This window comes from Ambystoma mexicanum, chromosome 1p (assembly GCF_040938575.1).
Source record: "Ambystoma mexicanum isolate Mex_15411 chromosome 1p, UKY_AmexF1_1, whole genome shotgun sequence".
NCBI lineage: Eukaryota > Metazoa > Chordata > Amphibia > Caudata > Ambystomatidae > Ambystoma > Ambystoma mexicanum.
Genome location: NC_090921.1, coordinates 388,137,225 through 388,158,778, shown reverse-complemented (window position 1 = coordinate 388,158,778; position 21,554 = coordinate 388,137,225). Strand labels below are relative to the sequence as shown.

The following is a 21,554-nucleotide window of genomic DNA, read 5'->3' as shown; positions in this document are numbered from 1 at the left end:
GGATTTTGTTAATAGCCTTTGTTGTGTTGTAGTCGTTCTCTCCGCTTTGACTAGTGAGTCCCGTAGGCTCCTCCTTCTATTATAAGCCATTAGCGGTGGGTTCGGGAACAAAGTACTGAGTTGTGGGTCTAACCTGGTGATTTTCCAATTTTTATGTAACGCTCTCTTAATCTGTGCGCTGCTTGTAGAGTACTGTGATAAATATATCAATGGAGGGTCATCTTTATCTTGTTTGTTCTTTTGAGTTAAGAGTTCAGACCTTTTTAGTATGCAAGATCTTTCTATTTAAATCAAGCTATTTAAATATTGTTTGGAATTTTGATTTCCAATACCAATTGGTGTGCAGGCGACGGGAGTTCCTATTTGACAATAGGAACTTTGTTTGTTTCAATGATATATGTGACTTTCTGATACCAGAGTCTGTTTTTTTCTCCCCGGCACCCTTTAAGATTGATAAGTTGTGTGAGAGTTTTTGGCTCCGATTATTTTGTAAAATTAACAAAATTACCATTTACCTAAAGGTGTGCATTCTCTCTCACATATGTTCAATGACACTCTAGCAAACAGACAGAATAAGAAGCACTAAAGATTTTGACAATGTTACAGGCTAGGAAAATAAGGATAGTTCAGAGATTGGGTTGAACAAGATAATGCAAGGTATACAATAGTTATCTGGTGTCCTATTAATACACTCAATCCACTGGGATTTAAGATTTTTTGACAGTCACGGTTCTGGTCAATGGATCTGATCGATCAGGGAAAGACAGCATATCAGTCTCAGGACAGGATCAGCTAGGCCTGTCACCGGAACTGCACAGGATCTGCCTTTCTTGTTTCTGGGCAACTATTATGGTAGCCAGCCAGATAGTTTCAGGATGCTAGCCCACACCACAGCGCTACACGGGGTTGTAAGGATACATTAAGGCTTGAGGCCTTGCTGAAAATGGTTCAGCTACTGCTAGGCCTGGTCATGGGCACCTGGAAGGATTTTAAAGGCTGGATGTTGAATGCTGGATCAGAGTGCTTCGCTGGAATCAGTAGAGAGAGTCCCTATGTGTTGTCAGATTTCTCGATTTATCCTTACAAATAACATCACAAAAATGGGTGTATGGGTCAGTTTAACTAAGCTTGCCCCTGTGAACTGGGATTGGATCAGAGCCTCATCTCCTCCTTGCATCCAAGTGATTGGATCAAGGACAGATGTTAAATTTATGGTTTGGTTTTTACCATCCTTAGAAACCTCCCCTAGCCACTAATATCAAAATCAAATTTTGTCCTAAATACATATTTATACATTTGTAACCTCTACAAAAATCACATATGTTATGGAGTATCTGTTCCTCAAAATCCCACAGCTGTGAGATCGTTACACCTTTTTACAGCATTTTGTCCATTTCTCCATGAAAACATTTTCCAAACTTTCTCCAAATTTCCACAAATTTGTTTGTTTACCCAAGGGATGTGTTTGTAAAGTTTAACAATTCTAGCATTGATACAGATCCCATAAAACCACATATATTGCCATTCCTGTTCCGAATATGCTACACAGTTCCACCACCTTTTCAATTGTAGTGCCAAAAATTTGACTAACACATCTGCCTTGGTTATATTTTTCACCATTTTGGATAGCAAGTTAAGAGTCTCTAAAAAATGTTCATTGCATATTCTTAGCAGCAAATGGTCTGCCTTTCGTCTATCCCTGGAGCTCAAGGAGTACCCCCCCCACCTTTGGGATCCTTAGGCAAGCCAAGTTTACGACCTCTTCACATGTCCATTTCCTGGCATGGCGAATCTGCCATTGTTCAACCCCTGGCTGCAGACAAAAGTCTGTCCAACCCCACAATTATCATATGTCAGTAAGTATCTGCTGAGAGGAATGCCCTCCCCTTGGGCGACTTAAAATCCAGCAGACAACGAACTTGTTGCATCAGATGACATAGGTAAATTACTTTCTTAAATTTAAACCTGTGGGATCAAAAACAACTGAGATCTGTGTTTCTTTCAGCAACAATCCTTTTATATTTGCTAATAGGCAGACTTTTAGTTTTAGACAACTTTAAAGTTTCATCAGGAGAGCCCATTTGTCAGGAGCTGTCATTCACAGGTAGCCCAGGGTGCTGCACACAGATTTTTGACAGGGGCCATCATTCACAGGCAATCCAGTTTTGCTGAGGAGGTTTTGCTCTTAACATTTCAGGACTTTGTACATTCACAGTGCTTCATTAGGTTAAATGAATTATAGCGCCAAGCAAGATTATGAGTGTTGGGAAGTGTTATGTACAGGCATTTAGTATTTTCCCTTGCAAAGTAAATGTCCTTTAGAGGCAAATTTTGGAGTTTCACTCACAAAGTGCTGCTTCTCCCTCTGCACTCTATGTTTATTTGTCATGGAGTCCACAGGCACTTTTCTGCAGCGTATTCTCTATTCCACCACACATGCAGCATGGGTGGTAGGTTGTGCAGCCATCTTTTTGTGTGTTGAAAATGCGTTTTTGGAGGTTTTTGCTGCGCATCAAGTTTTTGCTGCCATTTTACTGTTTCTTGCACCATAGATAGCAGAGTGATGCCGCATAGTATAGCAGAGTGGGTGAATACATCCCACATCCCATTTTGGAAGTCCCAAGCCTGGTTTCCAGTAGCGATGGAACTTTCTTCAGATTTCCAGAGGATAGTTCATCGGCAGGACCTTCTGTGCAGCCAGATCAGTCTTCCACACCCTCCAATAGAAGCAGGCAGTCTCCGCCTAGTAGCTTGAATGGTTTCAGGAAAAGATGGGAATTGCCAGGCATGCTTGCTGCCAAATGTCTTAGAGACTCCTGGGCACCTCCCACCATACAGAGCTATGGCACCAATTGGGACCGTTGGTCCGACTGGTGCACTAAACACAGTGTTTATCCCGTGTCAGCTCCTCTAGTTCACATTCTCAATTTCTTGGTCGACAGATTTCATGACGGTTGCCCCTACAGTACGCAATGCATTTGCAGATCAGCTGTGTCAGTGGGACACAATAGGATAGAAGGGAAGTACATTGGGACGCACCCCGCAGTCGTTCGCCTACTAAAGGGAGTAAAGTTGAAGAAACCACCAGAGCCCAAATATGCAATTCTCTGGGACGTGTTCCGACAATTTCTCAGCTGGCCGGAGAATAGCGATCTTCCGCCGTCACACTTGTCAGGGAAACTAGCAATGCTACTCTGCTTAGCAGCGTGCAGAAGAGTATCAGATGTTAAGGCATTGGAAATAGAAAGATATTTTACCCGGAAGGCGTAGCATTCAGCATAGCTAAAAGAACAAAATGTGACTAGGATAATTTCCTATCCCCATTTTCTAGAAAACAAAAAGGTATGCGTAGCACAATGCATAAAAGATGAGTTGGCAACGGCCAACATTAGACCAGTAGGAGTAACCCAGATGCTTATAGTATGCAGGAAGCCATACTACGCCGTAGCTACAGCCACAATAGCCAGATGGGTCAGAAGTTATGCATTGGGCGGGCATGGCCATGTCCAGATTTGGCGCGGATTCAGCTAGCAGGGCAATGGCATCTAGAGCTTTCTCAGCAGGATTATTCACTGCAGGATATTATAAAGTCAGTTGAAGCCACATTTAAGACCTTTTATTTTAAACCAATGTCAGAGATAACTAATAGAGTGGTGGCCAGCTTTGAACAAGCAAAATGCTCGCCACCTGCCTTGACATAGAACGAAGATTGCCCGTGCTTACAGCGCAGGGTAATCTTGATTCTATTAAAGACAGAGGCGGGCATTATATCCCGCCCGATATGGCAAGAATTTCTATTGTCGGCATGTTTATTAAGGATGGATAAACACTCTGGCGTATCCCCACCCTTATGATTTTACTCTACATTCTCCATAGGAGACAAACAGAGAACTGCCTCAGAGGTAAACTGTAGATGAAAGCGAGAGTTGTTGCTGGGAACCCAAGTTGTGTCCTAGTGGGTCAGAGCAACCGTGAGATGGACAGACGAGTTGGAGGTTCCGGGACACGTGGTATGGCTTCCTGTGTCAGGGTGCCAGTCCCCCTTTGGTGGACTCACACCTTGACACAGCCCTTTCGATGCTCCACTCCGCTATATCGGATACTCTAGCTGTTCTTGCCCCTGTCATGAGGATCCGCTTGAAGCCCAAAGCCAAGTGCAACTGTAACGCTCACCTGGTTCCCACGGAGGCGCGACGTCGAAGGCGCAGAACTCTGAAGATGTACAGGAAGGGCCCCTCTATTCTGGCTTCCCTGGCTCGTTGGATACCCTCCTGTGAGTGAAAAGGGAGTATTACCAACTGTGGAACAATGCTCAAGCCTCCCACTCCCTTCCAACCCTCCACGATACCTCCTCCACGATTCCCCGTGAAGCCTCACCTTAGGGTTTGGAAGGATGAGCTCTCCATCCTGCTTCTGATGCAGGGGCGCGTTGGAACCCAGTTACTTCACTGGATTGAGGATTGATGGGAGTTCAGGTAAGCTTGACTGTTCAGGTAAGGCGCTGTAAAAGTTCTGTTCAAAAGTTCAAGCTTAATAATAATGTTCGTTGTCTAATTGCAGCAAGCGCTAATGCTTATGTCTTTTTCCCCTTAGGGGCCGGGGTTCGGAGTGCCGGAGATATGGCGCCGACCCGAAGTGAAACAGTTCTGGATGAGCGCTCAGGTAATGTCTTTGCATTCGCTCATTCAATGTCTTTGTCTTTTTTCCCCATAGGGGCCGGGGTCTGGAGATGCCAGGAAGCAGCAGGACCCGAAATGCAGTGGGAATAATCCAACAGGTAAGACTTAAAAGGAAACTGAGCTTTCCTTATTCCTTTTCTCCCTCTCACCTTTGTTCTTGTCTTTTTTCCTCTAGGCGCCGGGGCGTAGCTGAATCCGGAAGATCGCTGCTGAAGATGGAAGCGCCTTGCAAAGGTGAGTAAAATGCAGCGCTGCAGCGATCGAAACGAAATGCCTTTAAAATGATGTCTTCCTTTTCAGGGCCGTTGGAGAAATGACTCCGGGATGCAGATTTAGCAGGTAAGGGCTTTTCTTCTCCTATTCTCTTCCTTTCTCCCCTTGCAGGCGTTCCAGGGTGCTGGCAGGCGTGGCTGAAGTCAGGATGCAGGAGCTGACACGGTGAGCGTCCAGCTGCTAGGTGCAGAACAACGCGAAGCATGTGTGGCTGTTCGGGTGGGGTTTAAATAGCCTTGGAAGAAGTTCCTGGTATGTATCCTTCCACCATTCAGGTATGTATCCTTCCCCGACCACACCCAGGTAGTGAAGTAGTCCTACAGGTTAAGTAGTCCCATTCAGGCCTCAAGAGGGCCTGGATGAAGCAGCAAGGTCTGCATCAGGTAAGTGTGCACCCAAGCACTTAAACACATAACCTCTTCTATGAGCCTGGCGCCTAAGGCGCCAGGACTGGGGTCCGCTATGAGCCTGGCGCCTAAGGCGCCAGGACTGAGTCCAAAGGGCCCCGACTTGGGCCCGCTGAGACTTCCCTGGGGAAAATAATGTCTGCCTCTGGGGTTGCTGGGCCCGGCCTGGCTCCTTAGAGGTAGGCATCATGACAGCAACTCCTGGTACAACTCAGACCCAGTCACCCTTAAACGCAAGTGCAGGGTGGCCGAGAGGAAATGCCGTGCTTACGGTACATCCTCTGACAAACTGGCCTGCTGCCTGCTCCAAAGGCAATACCGGCTCTCTGTCTGCACCAAGAAGAGAGCCCACATGCAAGCCCGCGTCTCTGCGGTATAAAAGAACTCGGCCATATTCGTTAAGTCTCTACCTTTCCTGTTTACCCCCCCAGACCCCCCCCCCCCCCCCCCGACACCCCGAGGCCCTCTTCACAGCCCTGGCTTCTCATTTCATCTCTAAAACTCAGGACATCCTGTCCTCTCTCTCTTCCTCTCCCCCTCTGGCTCTCCTTCAGTCACCTCTCATCCCTCCTTCTCTGCCTTTCCCCAGTTCTCCCCAGAAGAAGTTTCTAGACAAGTCCGATCTATGAAAGTCTTGTCAAAACAGGTTCACCCCTGTTCCTCCAAAATCATCAAGGACCACATTGATACCCTGGCTCCTGCTCTGGCTGACCTCTGCAATCACTCCTTTGCCACTGGAGTCTTCCCTTCCCCCCTGAAGCACTCCCTTGTGCATCCTCTTCTTAAGAAACCCTCTGCCGACCCATCCTGCCCGGCTGACTATCGCCCAATCACCATCACTCATTTCCTGGGCAAACTCCTGGAAAAGCTGGCCATCTCCCCAGCTAAATCTTCACACTGAATCTGTTGGTTGTCTCCATTTGTATTTTGTATTTGTTTTTATTTGTAGCGCGCTCCCTCGGGCCCGGAGACATCAGGGCGAAACTTAGACAGGTTACATAGCAAACATACATATATTCAAACTATAGGTACAATTCAAAGTATTCAGAACATACAGCTATATACATAAATTACAGACTAAAGATTAGCGCGGGCACATTGCAGACACATAAGCAGTGAAAGTTTCAGGACTGATTGAAGAGCCAGGCTTTTGTTTTGGCCTTGAAGGCACTGAAGCATTCTTCTGATCTAATGGTGAGGGGGAGAGCATTCCAAAGCTTGGAAGCCACTGACCATCAATATGGCTTCAGAGCGCCAACAGCACAGAAACATCCGTGAAGATCTGCTCTCCAACCTTGATTTCAATACGCCCTGTGTCCTACTCTTACTTGATCCCTCCTCTGCCTTTGACATGTTCAACCATGCCATCCTGCTCAACCGTATGTGATAATCTGGCATATCACCGATCTGGCCCTGGCTTGGCTGGCCTCTTTCCTCTCCGATCGAAACTCCCAGGTCGAACTTGGGTCCTTTCTCTCCTCTATCTTTACCTGTGGTGGTACCAAGGGGTCTAACCTCTCTCCCTGGCTGTTCAACCAATACCTGGCACTTCTTGCCCACTGCATTGCCGCTCTCTGCCCTAACTTTCAGTGCTATGCAGATAACTCATTTTCAGGCTCCCTTCTGCCACCTCTACTCCTTCTCTCATCTCTGACTGTCTGCTATCCAGGAGTGGTGTGCCACAAATGATCTCTGCCTTAATAGCAGTAAGACGGAGATTCTCCTCATCGGCACACCTGCTGCCTCCTTTGCCGTCACTCTCTGGCCAGCCTCTCTTCACCCTCTTCCTGCGCCCACCTGTGAGGCTAAAAACCTTGGGGTCCTTTTCGACTCCACACTCTCCTTCTCTCCTCACATCTCTGAATTTTCTAAGAAATCACACTACCAGCTGCACCTCCTCAGAGGTATTCTGCCTTTCCTCTCCTTCCCCCCATAAGCTCACTGTCTCCAGAGCTCTGGTTCTCTCTAGGCTGGCCTACTGCACAAGCCTCTTACTAAACCTGCATGCCTCTACTCTCCGCCCTCTGCAACTCCTCCAGAACAGGACTGCAAGACTTGCCCTTGGCCTCAAGCCCATGGATTGTATCTCCCAGTGGTGGCGAGGATTACATTCAAAACCCTATGCATTGTTTACAAGGCCTTCTGGGGTATGGGGCATCAATACCTTCAAAACACTCTTCCTAAATATCTTCCTTCTCAAGCTCTTTGTTCCTCCGCCTCCAACTCCCTCAGGGTCAGTTGATTCTCCAACAAGTTGGTGGTAGATCTCTTTCTGCGGCTGGGACCTCCCTCTGGAACAGCCTCCATGCCTCTCTGAAAATTGAGAACCATCTCTGGTAACCGGAAGATCCTCAAGACCTTCCTCTTTGCTTCTGCTTTCACTCCTCCTCTCCCCTGCTGATCTCTTGGCTGAAACTGCACTGGTTAGCTAGCTACCCTCTGATCGCGGGCCCAGGTCCTCTCCCCCGCCAGTTGCACACCTGCACTGCCCCCCTGGCAACCCTTGCACTCTGGGCTGTTTCTCTATCCCTACAGCCCCTTACCAGCACTTGACACCTGATGTCTGCTCCTACCCTTGCACTTGCCACCAGCTGCCCACACTTATTTATTGTATTTATTTAACTGTTTATCCTATTTGCTGCATTGCCCCCTCCCCTTTTTCCCCTGCACTTTCCCCCCTCCCCCCCTGCACAATCTCAATGTCACCTGGCCTAGTAAGATCGCTATCCGTCTTCCCTCTCCCTTGCCTTGTCGCATCTTGAAACACCTGTGTATAGTCGCTTTATAAATGCCATATCATAGAGCAAAGAATGTTACGTTTCAAGTTTGGGCAGAGTTCGCTGACAAAAGAAAGAGCAAAAGACCTGGGTCAGGGGCTTCTTGTTCTAGGACCTGACATCTGATAGGTGGACAAGAGCCTCCGGACTACCAGATACTAGAGGCTCATGGGACTAGTGTTTCAGGTTTAACTTGTCCTCTAACTCTCTAAACTATTGAATTTTCATTGTTTTGTGGCTCTGAAGAGTAAAATGAAAATGTTGAGTTTAAATGCTCAAAATTTTAAAAGCTGCAAGTTGCAGTATAAAAGAAAGTTAAAGCCAAATGGTTGCCCTTGTGTCATTAATAGAATCAAGACTACCCTGCGCTGTAAGCATGCTTAATCATCATCATTTGCAGATCACAAATTCTTTCAAAGTCCTATTGGGAAAATCAGGCTTTTTACCTTGTAAAAGCATCTGGAGGGCGAGAAACAGTATGTATAGGAAAAATAGTTATTTGGAAATAAATTTTAAATACAAACGCTTCAAATGCATAATCTTCAAAACCATTTCTTTCATTTAGGTAGAGAAGAATTGGCAAAATGAAAAATGTTCATGAGAAAAATGTTTCAGCCGTGTATGGAACGTTTCCAATCTTTTTTCTGACACTTAAGAATATATTTTAAATATTTTGTATAAGGTAGGCAAGTTTGAAATTATATTCTTTAATGAGTATTGTTCAAGTTGTTATGCGCGCGTATGTAGGTGGTGTTTTTACATCTTTCATATATTCGGCTTTGAGCAAGAACGGACTATTTAAAAAAATACATACCGAGCAGCCTTTGTTATTGACTAAAAATGGTTACATTATTTGTTTTTGCACGGGGCACGCATATCCCACCACAAGTTTAAATTCAAATTTATCGGTAAATTTTTTGAAATAAACATGTTTTGATATTTTGCCTAACATGGGTTCAGTCCTCATTGTCGCTAATGTCTATATAAATATCTGAACAAAAACAAAATTAAACGGGGTGGGAGGGAAGGGGTTAGAGCCTGGAAGAGACCTGTTCCCATCGATCGTCTTCTGAGATTAATCTTCTAAGCCCAAGTGCTGAATGCGTTGAAAAACCAGCACATCGTAAAGCAAACAAAAATAATCGAGCAAAACAACTAACATTTGGCAGCACCGGGCCAGTAACAAGGGTTCCAGCACATTTTGGGGATTGCATAGCAGTGTTCATGTTCAGATTCATTTTCAAATGTAATAGATTGAAACAAGAATTACTTTTTCATTTGCAAGGTTTCTGTAGCAGAAATGAATATAAATTACTTACCATCCGAGAGGGGTAGATTAGAAGAGGACTTTGACTCCACAGATGTTTTTGCAGGCGATGCCTTAAGATTTTTTATATTGTTTTGACTGAGAGAGGAGCTAGATGACCGCATACTGGCAGCAGACTCACAGGACTGTTGCAATGTCAAGCCGTGCCGAAATGCCAAGTCTGTTGTGGAAGGAGTTTGCTTAGGCAAAGGTTGTAACTCCTGAATTGAAGTTGTTATAGGGTCTGTCTGCGTCCCTATTGTTGATCTCTGAATTCTTTTCGTTTTGTATAATCCTTTATGACATTTTTTCTTTGCTTCTGCCATTTTCTTTGCCAGAATCATGGCTCTCACAGACTCATTTGCTAGATCTTCAGGTGATTTATGGTATGCGTTTGCTTGCACTTCTGTATCCACTGTGGATTGTTTCAACTTTTGCATTTCCAGAAGCTTTAACCTATAATATTTATATTCATAGGTACTCTCATCAAACATAAACCTACAAGAAAGCATGTATAAATTAATCAGTTGGAAGTTGTCTTAAAGTTGTTTGCATTGTTATTCAGGAATTCTAATGTACAGTACTGGTTACTTACCACAGTAAATAATTCCCTCCTACTTTATAGTCTACTTTTCTCCACACGATTGGATGTGAGCCAGTGACTGGGGCAGGAGCAGATAACTATGCAAAAAAGGCCTTAAATAATTTGCTGAGGCACATGGATGGACACATCAAGACATGGGGACTTCAAGTACCATAGGCTCCAATTGCCAGTCTTTTCATGCTCAATTTAAATGATCAGAATGACTGTTCGTATGAAATAAAAGAGGGCTGTTTGGAGACATTGATATACTGTGGTGATTACCTCGTTCCAACTGTTATATTGCTATATCCTTTCCTCCATACTATGGGATACTAAAAAGCTCTGACAAATGGCAAACTGCTTGAGTGGATGGGTCTTATTCTGAAATTGTTAAATGAAAGCAACCTTTGTGCAAATGCAGCTAGATCAGGACTCTTATCCTGTGGTAATGGAAACCTACCATACCTCATTTAAATGGCCTAGAACTATGAATGCCATGATGCCTGAAATGACAAATAGATTTTAAAAACATGGTTGCGAGAAAGGTTGCTATTCCACAAACTATCTGGAGTAGACGAACATGAAATATACGGATTGTACGCCAGATGCTTGAATTAGCATAAAGGACACAAAGATTGATCGATAAGTTTCTATGCATGGATTGATGTGGTTTTGCAAATAGTTTTGAACAAACGGTACATATACACTTTAGTATTAAGATAGACAGTAAGTTATGACATGCATTTGTGCCCATGAAAACACACCAAATGTATTAGTCACTGATATTGAAGACTCAACAACTTTAGGATTACATTGTTGAAATCTATTAGTTTAATGGTGTTGCCTTTCAAATAATTATTTTCTAAGCGGATAGCACCTCACTGATCGGATAGGATACACAATTTCTTTAGTAGGTATATAGTATACAGACAGATGTAATCGACTGTCAGACTGAATAAATACCTGTGTACTGCTCTTAATGGCCCATTTGAAGAAGGCTGGCCAACTCAATGATTAAGAGTTGTAGTAGTTCTTACAGCTGACATTACTGTGGGATAATGCAGGGCCTGGTAATAATGTTTATGCAATATCCATGCCAAACTCTCCAATGCCCACTTGTCACTGGTTATGCCCTTGCATGTGTGGACGTATGGAGTTATTCTTTGACACTACTGGGGAAACATGGGAGGGAACCTGCTACTGGGAGACACTGCTTAGAGGTTGATCCCATTAGGTGGCTCGTCTGCTGCCTATACCCTGTCACTGAGGCCAGTATTGGTTTTGTTGGTACAGGGTCCGCTTAGATTTATTTCCGAATTTGTAAGGTGCAGCTACGACCCAGAGGTATCTTGGCGCTTGGGGGGGGGGGGGGGGCAAAGCCCCTCACAAGGGGGAGGTCAGTCACAGTAAAGACGACACAGAAGAACCAAGTGGCCTAGTTAAATAAAGGTTCAGAGCCTTTCTAAAGGCAAGATGTGAATGGTCGCCCGTAAAGAGAAAAGCAGCGAGTCCCACAGCAGGAAGGCAGTCACCGAGAAGGTGCTCCCTCCAATAGTGGCTCTGGAAAAGCAGGGGACCATCAGCAGTAAGGGACTGGCTGAACTAAAGTTTCTGAGGGGAGTGTACTTGATACAATTCTTCTGAAGGTAAAGAGCACCTTCCCCATAGTATGCCCGATGGACAGTTCACATGGACTTGAACTTAATGTGCGCCTCTACAGGGAGCCATTGGAGGGTCCAGAGCACTGGGGATACATGAGAACAAAGGATGACAGGTACTCAAATGAGCTAGAGTTCTGCAGTACCTGCAGACGCTGAATCACAAATGTGGGCTGAGAAAGCAGTGTGAAGTTGCAGTAGTCTAGGGTCCAAGCAATAGTCGCCGAGACTACGCAGACCCACTGCAACAAACTGACATTTTCCTCAGAATCTTCAATTTAAGGTACCCTGAAATACACCTAGCAGCAACCTGCAAAGCCACCGACAGGGACGATGCCACTTTAATCCCTACATTCTTAACAACAGCCACTGGAACCGACAAAGGGCCAAGTGAAGAAGGCTAGTAAAGGAACAGGACTCCAGTTTTTCCAACAATGAGACCGAGCCAGTGGCATTCATCCACCTGCCTATATCAAAGCAGTTTCTCAGTCTCACAGCTGAAAGGCCTGCTACCGGTTGATTCTCAGAATCAGCTGCAGGTCGTCCATATAGGCGTAAAACTGCCACCCACGTGAACAAATGAGTACAGTGAGTAGAAGAACATATATGTTGAAAAGCAGGTGGGGGGGGGGGATTGCCAACGCCTGGGGAACACCACAGGTCAGTCGAGATGGTGCAGACATAAATGGGGGGTGGGGGGGTAGGGGGGAGTGAGCTCCTGCGATTGTCAGGAAGAGCTCAAAACCAGGCAAGAACTGACCCTCTAACACTAATCTCTTCAAGGAAGTGACACAAAATAAGATGGTCAAGAGTGACAAATTCCACCTAGAGATCTAGCAAGATCAGCAGACCAACTCCACCCTGATCCACCACCATGGACAAATCGTCATTCACAGAGATCAACACTGACTCGGTTCCCATAGATGGTTTAAACCCAGACTGAAATGCGTCCAGAACATTCTCATACTCAAGGAAATTGGCGTTGCCCCGAATGTCCCCTCCGTCCTGGGTCAGATCAATAGGTTGCCCCAGGGTGGTAAGCGCTACAAAATTCTGAATCTTAGTTATTTTGTCATTAAAAAACAGTGAAATAGTGTAACATAGGTCTTGAGAAGCTGAAATATAGTGGCCCACGGTCTCTGAACCGGACAATTCTTGTACAACAGCAAACAGTTTCCTGGAGTGTTTTATGCAGCCACCCACCAAGCTTAGGAGGTTTAACTACCTTAATGGGGGGGGAGGGTGTAAAACGGTAGGCTTAAGGGCCTCAAAAGTTCCTTCTTTCCAGTGATGAGACTTGTTAAGGAAGCAGTCTTCCTATAACCTGCCCAAAGGGCTGTAATATCTCATGTGTTTTTGTGTCTTTTTCAATGCTTAACACTTAATTACTAAACAGAGCATCTTCCTTTCGTGGTTTATTAATGAGGATGGTCTGCGTCTCATGACATAATCCAGTACAAAGCTGCCAGGAATGGTGCTCAAGTTAGGCTGCATTAGCTACTTGCAGTCCGGCAGCCTATGCAGCATCTAGACTAATAACTTATCCGCCAGGGGGGCGTGGCTTGGACAGCCATGGAATAGGCTGTGAGCCCCGTGTGCTCCGTGATCCGGCATCCTGATCCATCCAACAACGCACGTACGTACATTTTACTTGATTCGGGCAGCAGAACGCACTTAAGCGTGTGGGAAGGAGCCTGGAAGAGCGTGAGCGTGTGAGCAGCTCACGGGAGAACAGCCAGACGGATACATTGTATCCTGGAGAGCGGCCGCAAACGAAAATACCAAAATGGCGGCGACCCCAGTGAACAAAGGGATTCTGCAGGACGCGGCTGCGTAATGAAACTGCCGGATCCCTGATGCAGATACTGTATCGGGCGGCGGCCAAAGATCAAGGAAAAGACACTGCTGGCAGCATGCCTCCTCAGCCTTGGACATCGCTGCATTGGAGGGCTTAACCGGGTGCGTGTGCCCGATCCTGTGATCCGAAACAAAAGGGCAGCGCTCGCTGTGCGCGGGGCCCGAGGCAGACAGCAGCGACTGTCCCAGCACGGCAACGGGCTGCCACTGCATAAAGAATCCCTGAAGCGGGCACTACGCGCGGAGTGCACCGGAGCGTGGTCCTTGACAGATCACGCTCCGAAGTGAAAACGGAGCATTTTACAAACACGCACAGGGTCGGAGCATAGTACTGTGTGCTGTGCGGGGAGCTGGTAGGCCTCCTGCTACGTTACATTTGGGCATCACGACCCAGGGAGGTCCTGCACTGGAAAGGTAACAGTTCCATATGAGAGATCCTGCTGGCTGCCAGGGATTGGAGGCAATTTGGAATGTGGAGCGTCACTGTACCGCCTGATGAGGAAAATTGAGAGCAATGTGTATAAACTGGTGGCTGAGACATGCAAGTGTGTGACACACTATTACCAGGACATACCCCAATCTGGCAAAACCTACATGTGACTTGGCAGGCCAATGCAAGGGAGGTGAGAAGCAATGTTGTGTTCTATGTGATGCCTCGGAACACGCTGATGGCGCATGGATAATTGTGCGCAGTAGGAATACGTGGGAGAAGACAGTCCATTTGAATATATTGCTGCACGCTGTAACACAACGCAACCCGCCGTAATTAGTGCCCTAGCGTCTAGCAGACCTGAGCATGACAACGGCATTGCAGTGTGGGAACCAGATACGAAAGGGAATCGCGAGATGTCTGTGAAAGGACAGAGCCAAATCCAAACAATCCACAATGGAGGTCTTTGCGAAAACGCAGCGGACCCCTACGACAGCAGCGCAAAGCGCAGGCACGACCTCCGCAGATGGTGCCGCAGAAGGAGATAACCGTCAGGTTCTAGCGGCCATAACGGATTTGAGTACCAAATGGGGCACAGCAATGGCGGATTTACGGACAGCCCTGGAGAACAAAATCGACGCTGTGGGAATCGAAGTTACCCTGCTGCGTCAAGATGTCCGAGTGTTGGCGGAGAGGACAAGCGGCCAGGAAAGCGCAGTGAAAGTTAACACGGATGTCAGCACCAGCAATACAAAGGAGGTCCACGTGCTAAAACAGCAGGTCGCCAACCTTGAAAATTGAGTGGAAGAAGGGAAGGGCGAGGAGGAACAACATACGAGTGGTCGGCCTGCCCGAGGGGGAGGGAGGCCATGACCCCACGGAATATGTGGAGAACATGATCCTCCAGGAGATAGGAGCAGATAAACTCTCACAGGGGTTTACTGTTGAGCGTGCACATCGGGCCTTGATGAGGAAACCACGACCTGGAGCTCCACCGAGTCCGATAATCGCAAGGATCCTGAACTACAAAACCAGGGAGAAGCTCCTAGAGTATTTTCGTAAGGGCGGGACAATTGAGAGAGCATCCACCAATATCACGGCGTACCCGGATTACACGATGCTGGTGCAAAGGGAAAGGTTTAGTTACGTAGCCGTCAAGAGGAGGCTGCATGCAGCGGTCATCAAATATATGCTTCTGTACCCGGCAAAGCTAAAAGTGCTGCACAAGATCAAGGCACTTTTTTTTTGACACTCCGGAGGAGGCGGCGGCGTCGTCGTCGTGGCTGGACCTGCAGGGCTGCCCGGAACAGGAAGCTGACCAAGATCGTCTTGAGCGTGACAAGTGAGGAGTCGGTGTCATGGACATTAAGAGGATAAGTGGGAAGGTGGACGATTTGAGTGTTATTTTTGGAGCCTTTGGACCTTGTGCTCTGGCTGGACTTGAATATAGAGAATTAACTGTATGCTGGAGCTGAATAGCATTAACATCATGCGTGATAGTATGGTTAATAGGAGCAAAGGGATGGAAGCAACCTACGCCCGAGAATTGGTAGTTAAGTAGCCATTAGGGCGACTTTACCCCGCTGACCCCGGAGTATAGACTTGCTAGGCAGGGCTAGATGTGGGGGTGCCTGAGATCCAGGGATGGAGCTGGGCAACGGTTGGGGAGGTGGGTCGTTGGGAGAGGGGAAGTTTGTGGTCTACATAGTGTTAGGGAGTTTTAGTTTGTATACGAGCCTAAATGGAAATGTCGAACAAATCAATGGCATCGGGTAATCTCAGAATTGTGACCTGGAATGTGCGGGGCCTCAATAGTTATCTAAAACGTAATAAGGTAATTATGTACCTAAAGAGGATGCAGATTGACATAGCTCTGCTACAGGAAACCCACCTCACCAAGGAGAAGTTGGAGGTGATCAGGAGAAAAGGGTGGGGTAATGTCATAGGGGCCACATACTCGGCTTATGCAAGAGGGGTGATTACATGGGTGGCACCGCATGTGCCATTTCAGCTGCTCAGTTCGACAATAGACCCAGAAGGCAGAATGGTGGTGGCAGGACTCCTGGAGAACAGAGAAGTGAATATCATAAATGTGTATGCCCCCAGCCATGATACAGCGACATATATTAGGTCTCTATATAGTAAAATTAGCCCCCTGGTGGGTGGCGCAATGGTGTGATGGGAGGGGACTTCAATTGCACTCTGAACCCCCGGATAGACGGGGCAGATGACAAATCAGAAAAGCCGGCGCCAGCAGCTAAAGCGCTGAGGACACTGTTGATAGACCTCGGCCTAGAGGATGTGTGGAGAAGGGTACACCCAATGGACAGGCAATACTCGCATTATGCAGCGCCACATGACCTGCATACAAGGCTGGATTATATGTTTGCTTCTGCCGAGATAGTGGGAGAAATGGTGGGGGCGGAATACAAGGCTCGGGTGCTATCCGACCATTCGCCTTTGGTCATAGAGTGGCGACATCAACCCCGCAGAGCGCGGATCCCGACGTGGAGGCTCAGAACTTAGGCTCTACAGGATGTGGGATTTCAAGAGGATTTGAGGGCGGCCATCGAGGAATACTTCGAAATTAACATGGGCAGTGTACGCTCTGTGGGAAAAGTATGGGAGGCATTTAAGGTGGTGGTGCGGGGGGTAGCTATATCACAATCCAAAGGGATCCAAGGGGGTATTGAACAGGAACTGCATGAGACAGAAATAGAGCTAGAGGGCCTGATACAAAGTGAGGGGACCACCCGAGAGAACAGCATTAAAATAAAGGATTTACAGTTAGCTTGTAGTGAACTCGGACAGATTATGCAAACTAAACTTTAAGAAATACACAGAGGCGCTACATGCAGGGGGGGGGGGGGTTACGCCGGGTAGATTATTGGCTTGGTTATACAAAAATGAGACCCCCCCCCCGCTCGGTGATCAGAGAGGTCTGGGACGCAGAAGGTCAAATCCGTAATACCCAGGAGAGGGTAAATGAGGAGTTCCTCAAGTATTACAGATGTGTAACGCTCACCTGATTCCCACAGAGGCGCAGGTCTGGCTTCGAGTGCTGATGCTTCTTCAATGGTGAAGCGCAGGACTCTGAAGATGGACAGGAAGGGCCCTCTACTCTGGCTTCTCCGGCTCGCAGGAATATTCCCCTTTGCGTGAAAAGGGAGTATTACCTACTGACTGAGTTATGCTCAAGCCTCCCACTCTCTTCCAACCCTCTACGATACCCTTCCACGATTCCCCGTGAAGTCTCACCTTAGGGTCTGAAAGGACGAGCTCTCCATCCTGCTTCTGACGCAGGGGCGCGTTGAACCCAGTTACTTCACTGGATTGGGGTTGGATGGGAGTTCAGATAACCTTGATTATACTGGTAAGGCGCTGTAAAAGTTCTGTTGCAAGTTCAAAAGTTCAAGCTTTAAATAATAATGTTCATTGTCTTTTTTCAGGTGATGAATGAAGATTCCTTTGGAGACTTCTTGCAACAAAGCGCTGATGTTGATGTCTTTTCCCCATAGGGGCCGGGGTTCGGAATGCCGGAGATATGGCGCCGACCCGAAGTGAAACGTGCAGTTCCAGTAAAGATCTGGTAAATCCTAGATGAACGCTCAGGTAATGTTTTTGCATTCGCTCATCTAATGTCTTTGTCTTTTTTCCCCATAGGGGCCGGGGTCCTGCTTGGAAGCAGCAAGACCCGAAATGAAATGGGAATGACCCAACAGGTAAGTCTTAGAAGGAAACTGAGCTTTTCCTATTCCCTTCCTTCTCTCACCTCTTATTCTTGTCTTTTTCTCTAGGCTCTGTGAGGTGGCTGTGTATCCGGATGATCGCTGCTGAAGATGGAGGAACCCAGGAAAGGTGAGTGAAATGCAGCGCTGCAGCGATCGTCACGAAATGCTTTTAAAAATGATGTCTTCCCTTTCAGGATCGTCGGTGATGTCTCCGTGGTGCAGAAAAGCTGGTAGGTCTCTTGTCTACCTTTGCAGGTGACCCAGGATGCTGACAGGCGTGGCTGAAGTCCAGATGCAGGAGCTGACATGGTGAGCGTCCAGCTGCGAGGAGCAGAACAACGCGAAGCGTGAGTTGCTGATCGGGTGTGGTTTAAATAGCTTTGGAAGAAGTTCCAAGTGTGTATCCTTCCTCCGATCAGGTATGTATCCTTCCCCGACCACACCCGGGTTGAAAGTAGTCCCACAGGTAAAGTAGTTCCTATTCAGGCCTCAAGAGGGCCTGGATGTGGCAGCATGGTCTGCATCAGGTAAGTGCACATTAAAACACTTGAACACATGTCTAGCTTTATGAGCCTGGCGCCTAAGGCGCCAGGACAGAGGTCCAACATGAGCCTGGCGCCTAAGGCGCCAGGACTGCGTCCAAAGGGCCCCAGCTTGGGCCCGCTGGCACTCCCCTGGGGGAAATGCCTGCCTGCCTCTGGGGTTGCTGGGTCGGACCTGGCTCCTTGGAGGTAGGCATCATGACAAGATGGTTATATGAGAACACAGGAGAGGATATGAGTCGAGAAATACTGGAAACGATAGAGGATATAGGACTGCCCACCTTAGATGATTTAGAACGCGCAGACCTAGACGTCCTCATCACCTCGGATGAACTGGAGGCGGTGATCCAACACCTGCCTACATGTAAAGCGCCCGGGTCGGATGGGTTACCCAGCGAGTTTTATAAAACGTATAAGCAGGAGCTACTCCAGCCGCTGCTGGCCATGTTTAATGAAGCTTATGAGCAGGGAGAACTGCCGGTGTCCCTCCGCAAGGCGGTGATCATCCCGCTCCTGAAACCAGGCAAGCCGGACACGGAATGCGGATCCTATAGGCCCTTGTCTATGCTCAATCAGGATAGCAAAATACTCACGGCAGTGCTGGCCAATAGGCTAAAGAGGGTAATTAACAAGTTGATACGCCCAGACCAAACGGGTTATGTCCCCGGTAGAAATATCACAGACAACCACAGGAGGCTGCACCATATCATTGATCAAACCGAGGGAGATTTGGGCGAGCTGGCTATCGTGTCGCTGGATGCGGTTAAAGCTTTTGATTCAGTGTGGTGGCCGTGGTTGAAAGCGGCCCTGAAAGGATACGGTATGGGACCAGGATATATTAGATGGGTCCAGATGTTATATAGCACCCCGATGGCAAGAGTTAAAACCGGAACCACAATTTCAGATAAATGGCAACTCAGCAGGGGGACCAGACAGGGATGCCCCTGGTCACTCATGTTATACATCCTGGCATTAGAGCCGCTGGCAATATGCCTGCGGCAACAATACGGGGCGGTGGGGATCCGTACGACACGGGGCACACACCTGATATCACTGTATGCAGATGATATGCTCTTCTACTTGCGCTACCCGGAGGAGAACCTGCAATATGTGTTGGAGGTGATGGATCGTTACGCCACCCTCTCGGGCATATCGGTGAACCCTGGGAAGTCTAGTTTGTTCCCCTTGGGAAGGTATAAGAGTACCCCATTGGAGAGGCTGCCCATCTGGTATCTGGGCGTAAACGTTTACCACAGGAGAGAGACGGAGCACAAACATAATACAGAGAAAGCAATAGAGGGGGTTAAGAATAGCATGGTGTTCTGGTCTAGATTACCCCTAGCCATGATGGGGAGAGCAGCTCTGCTCAAAATGGTGGTTTTGCCCAGACTCTTGCACTTTTTTTTGTGAATGTCCCGTACTTGATCCCCAGACGCTTTTTTGAGAGACTTCATGGCATGTGCAGGGGCTTCATATGGGGCAACTCCACGAATAGGGTGGCCCTGTGGAAACTACAGAACACGTGATAAGGGGGGCATAAACCTGCCGAATTTTGAGCTGTATTACCTGGCGTGACAGTTGTTGTATGTGGCTAGGTGGTTGTCTGTGGAAGACTGGGCAGAAGCTAGGCTTTTGCAAGGTGAATCAGCTCCATACTTTTTGAGGGAGACAGTATGGCTGCATAAAACTAAAATAGTGAGGAGGGGGAGACTATTGAAGCTGGGCTGGGAAGTCTGGCGTAGGGCATGGAGAACGGTGGATGACCCAGATCCGCTTTCTCAGCAGGTCCCGCTGGCGGTGCTATGCAGGGACAACACCCAATTGTTTGAAGCAGTCCGCAGATACTGGGAACCGGTGGGCTTGGCCACCCTCGGAGACATATGGCAGGAAGGGGACGCATTGGGATTCCAGAGGCTGCAGGAGGAGACAGGGGTGCATAGAGGCCAATTCATTACTTATACAAGGCTCATGAAACGGGTGAGAGAGGTGGCCTGAGACAGTCCTTGTGGAAGAACCTGATGCTGCCCTAGAAACGATGTATAATGTCTCGGAGGGTGGGCATGAAATATCTAGGATATATGAACTCCTGAGGGCGAAGGCGGGGAAGGAGCTGCTCCAATTGAGGCATGACTGGGATGAGGAGGTGTGAGAACCCATGACAGAGGGACAGTGAGATAGAGCCCAAAAGGTACCATAAAAAGGTGTCCCGGAATGCGAGACTCTAGCAAATCCAGTTGTATGTCACCCATAGAGCTTATCTGACCCCCAGAAGAATAGCCAGGTTTGGAGGCTCGGCTATACAAAAATGCCCCAGATGCGGGGAGGAGGAGGCAGGCCACATGTTCTGGGCTTGCCCTGAGGTGCAGGGAATCTGGGAAGAAATAAAGACGAAAATGGCTTGTGGGGGAGTGGTGCTTGACGTAGGGTCTGCTTGGGCTTGCATGCTTTGGAATTTTCCCAGGCCACATCATTCCGTCATTCAAAGCATATCAGTAAAATGAAGGACCTGGTTTATATTTTGGCTAAGCGCAGAATCGCAATGTGTTGGAAAGCGGCCCATAGGCCCAGAGTGGAGATATGGTGGGCGGACCTCCTGAGATGGGCGGAAGCAGAAACTGCGGTATGGTTTGAAGCTGTCACCAGGGGGGGGGGGGGTAAGAGGAGGAAGTGGGCCCCCTGGAGGCAGATGGTGACATCAATGGCAAACCCCCACCAGGTCAATCATTAAACAGAAGACAAAGATGAGTCAACAGATTCCCGAAAATGCTCATGCAGATGACGCGGTTGAGACGGCTCAAGTTTGTGGGGAAGGAGGGGGGAGGACGGAAAATAACACTGTATAATGTGATGTTTTGATATTGATTATGTATGTCCTAAAAAGTTGCAATGTTTGGTGTGTTTGTTTTAAAAAATAATACAAATGGTTTAAAAAAAAAAACGATGTTACCCGCCTGGTGGTTTTTGACTGTGGCCTAAACCTGGGTCCATTAACCCTTGGGCATATCCTTGATTGGGGCCTGCATATTATCTCAATAGGCCTCGTCATATCATACAATAAATGTTGCTGCATTAGCGATCGATACGATGCATCTGCAGTAGTGGCCCTTTGCAACCAATATTTCGAATATTCTTGCTTTAATTTTTGGGAAGATTTTCGGGCGAGTAAGGTGGAGCTCCATACTGCTTTTTTAGCAGTACACACTAATTTCTGGTAGAAGCTGGCCTCTCACCAAAAAAGGGTCAGCTGTAGAGGGCTTTGTATTTTCCTTCATTTGTACGTTGATTGACCTACTAGAGGCAGGCAAATGAAG

At 47.4% G+C, this 21,554-nt stretch overlaps 1 protein-coding gene across 4 annotated transcripts in view; it reads right to left on the bottom strand.

Annotated features, from left to right (window-relative positions):
- Window positions 1-21,554, bottom strand: part of LOC138570755 (SURP and G-patch domain-containing protein 2-like) — a 1,010,309-nt gene that overhangs the window by 481,718 nt on the left and 507,037 nt on the right. For all 4 annotated transcript variants that reach the window (XM_069649142.1, XM_069649143.1, XM_069649145.1 and 1 more), the window contains one exon: window positions 9,456-9,940. In XM_069649142.1, coding sequence (XP_069505243.1) covers window positions 9,456-9,940 — 485 coding nt within the window. The remainder of the gene's footprint in view (window positions 1-9,455; window positions 9,941-21,554) is intronic.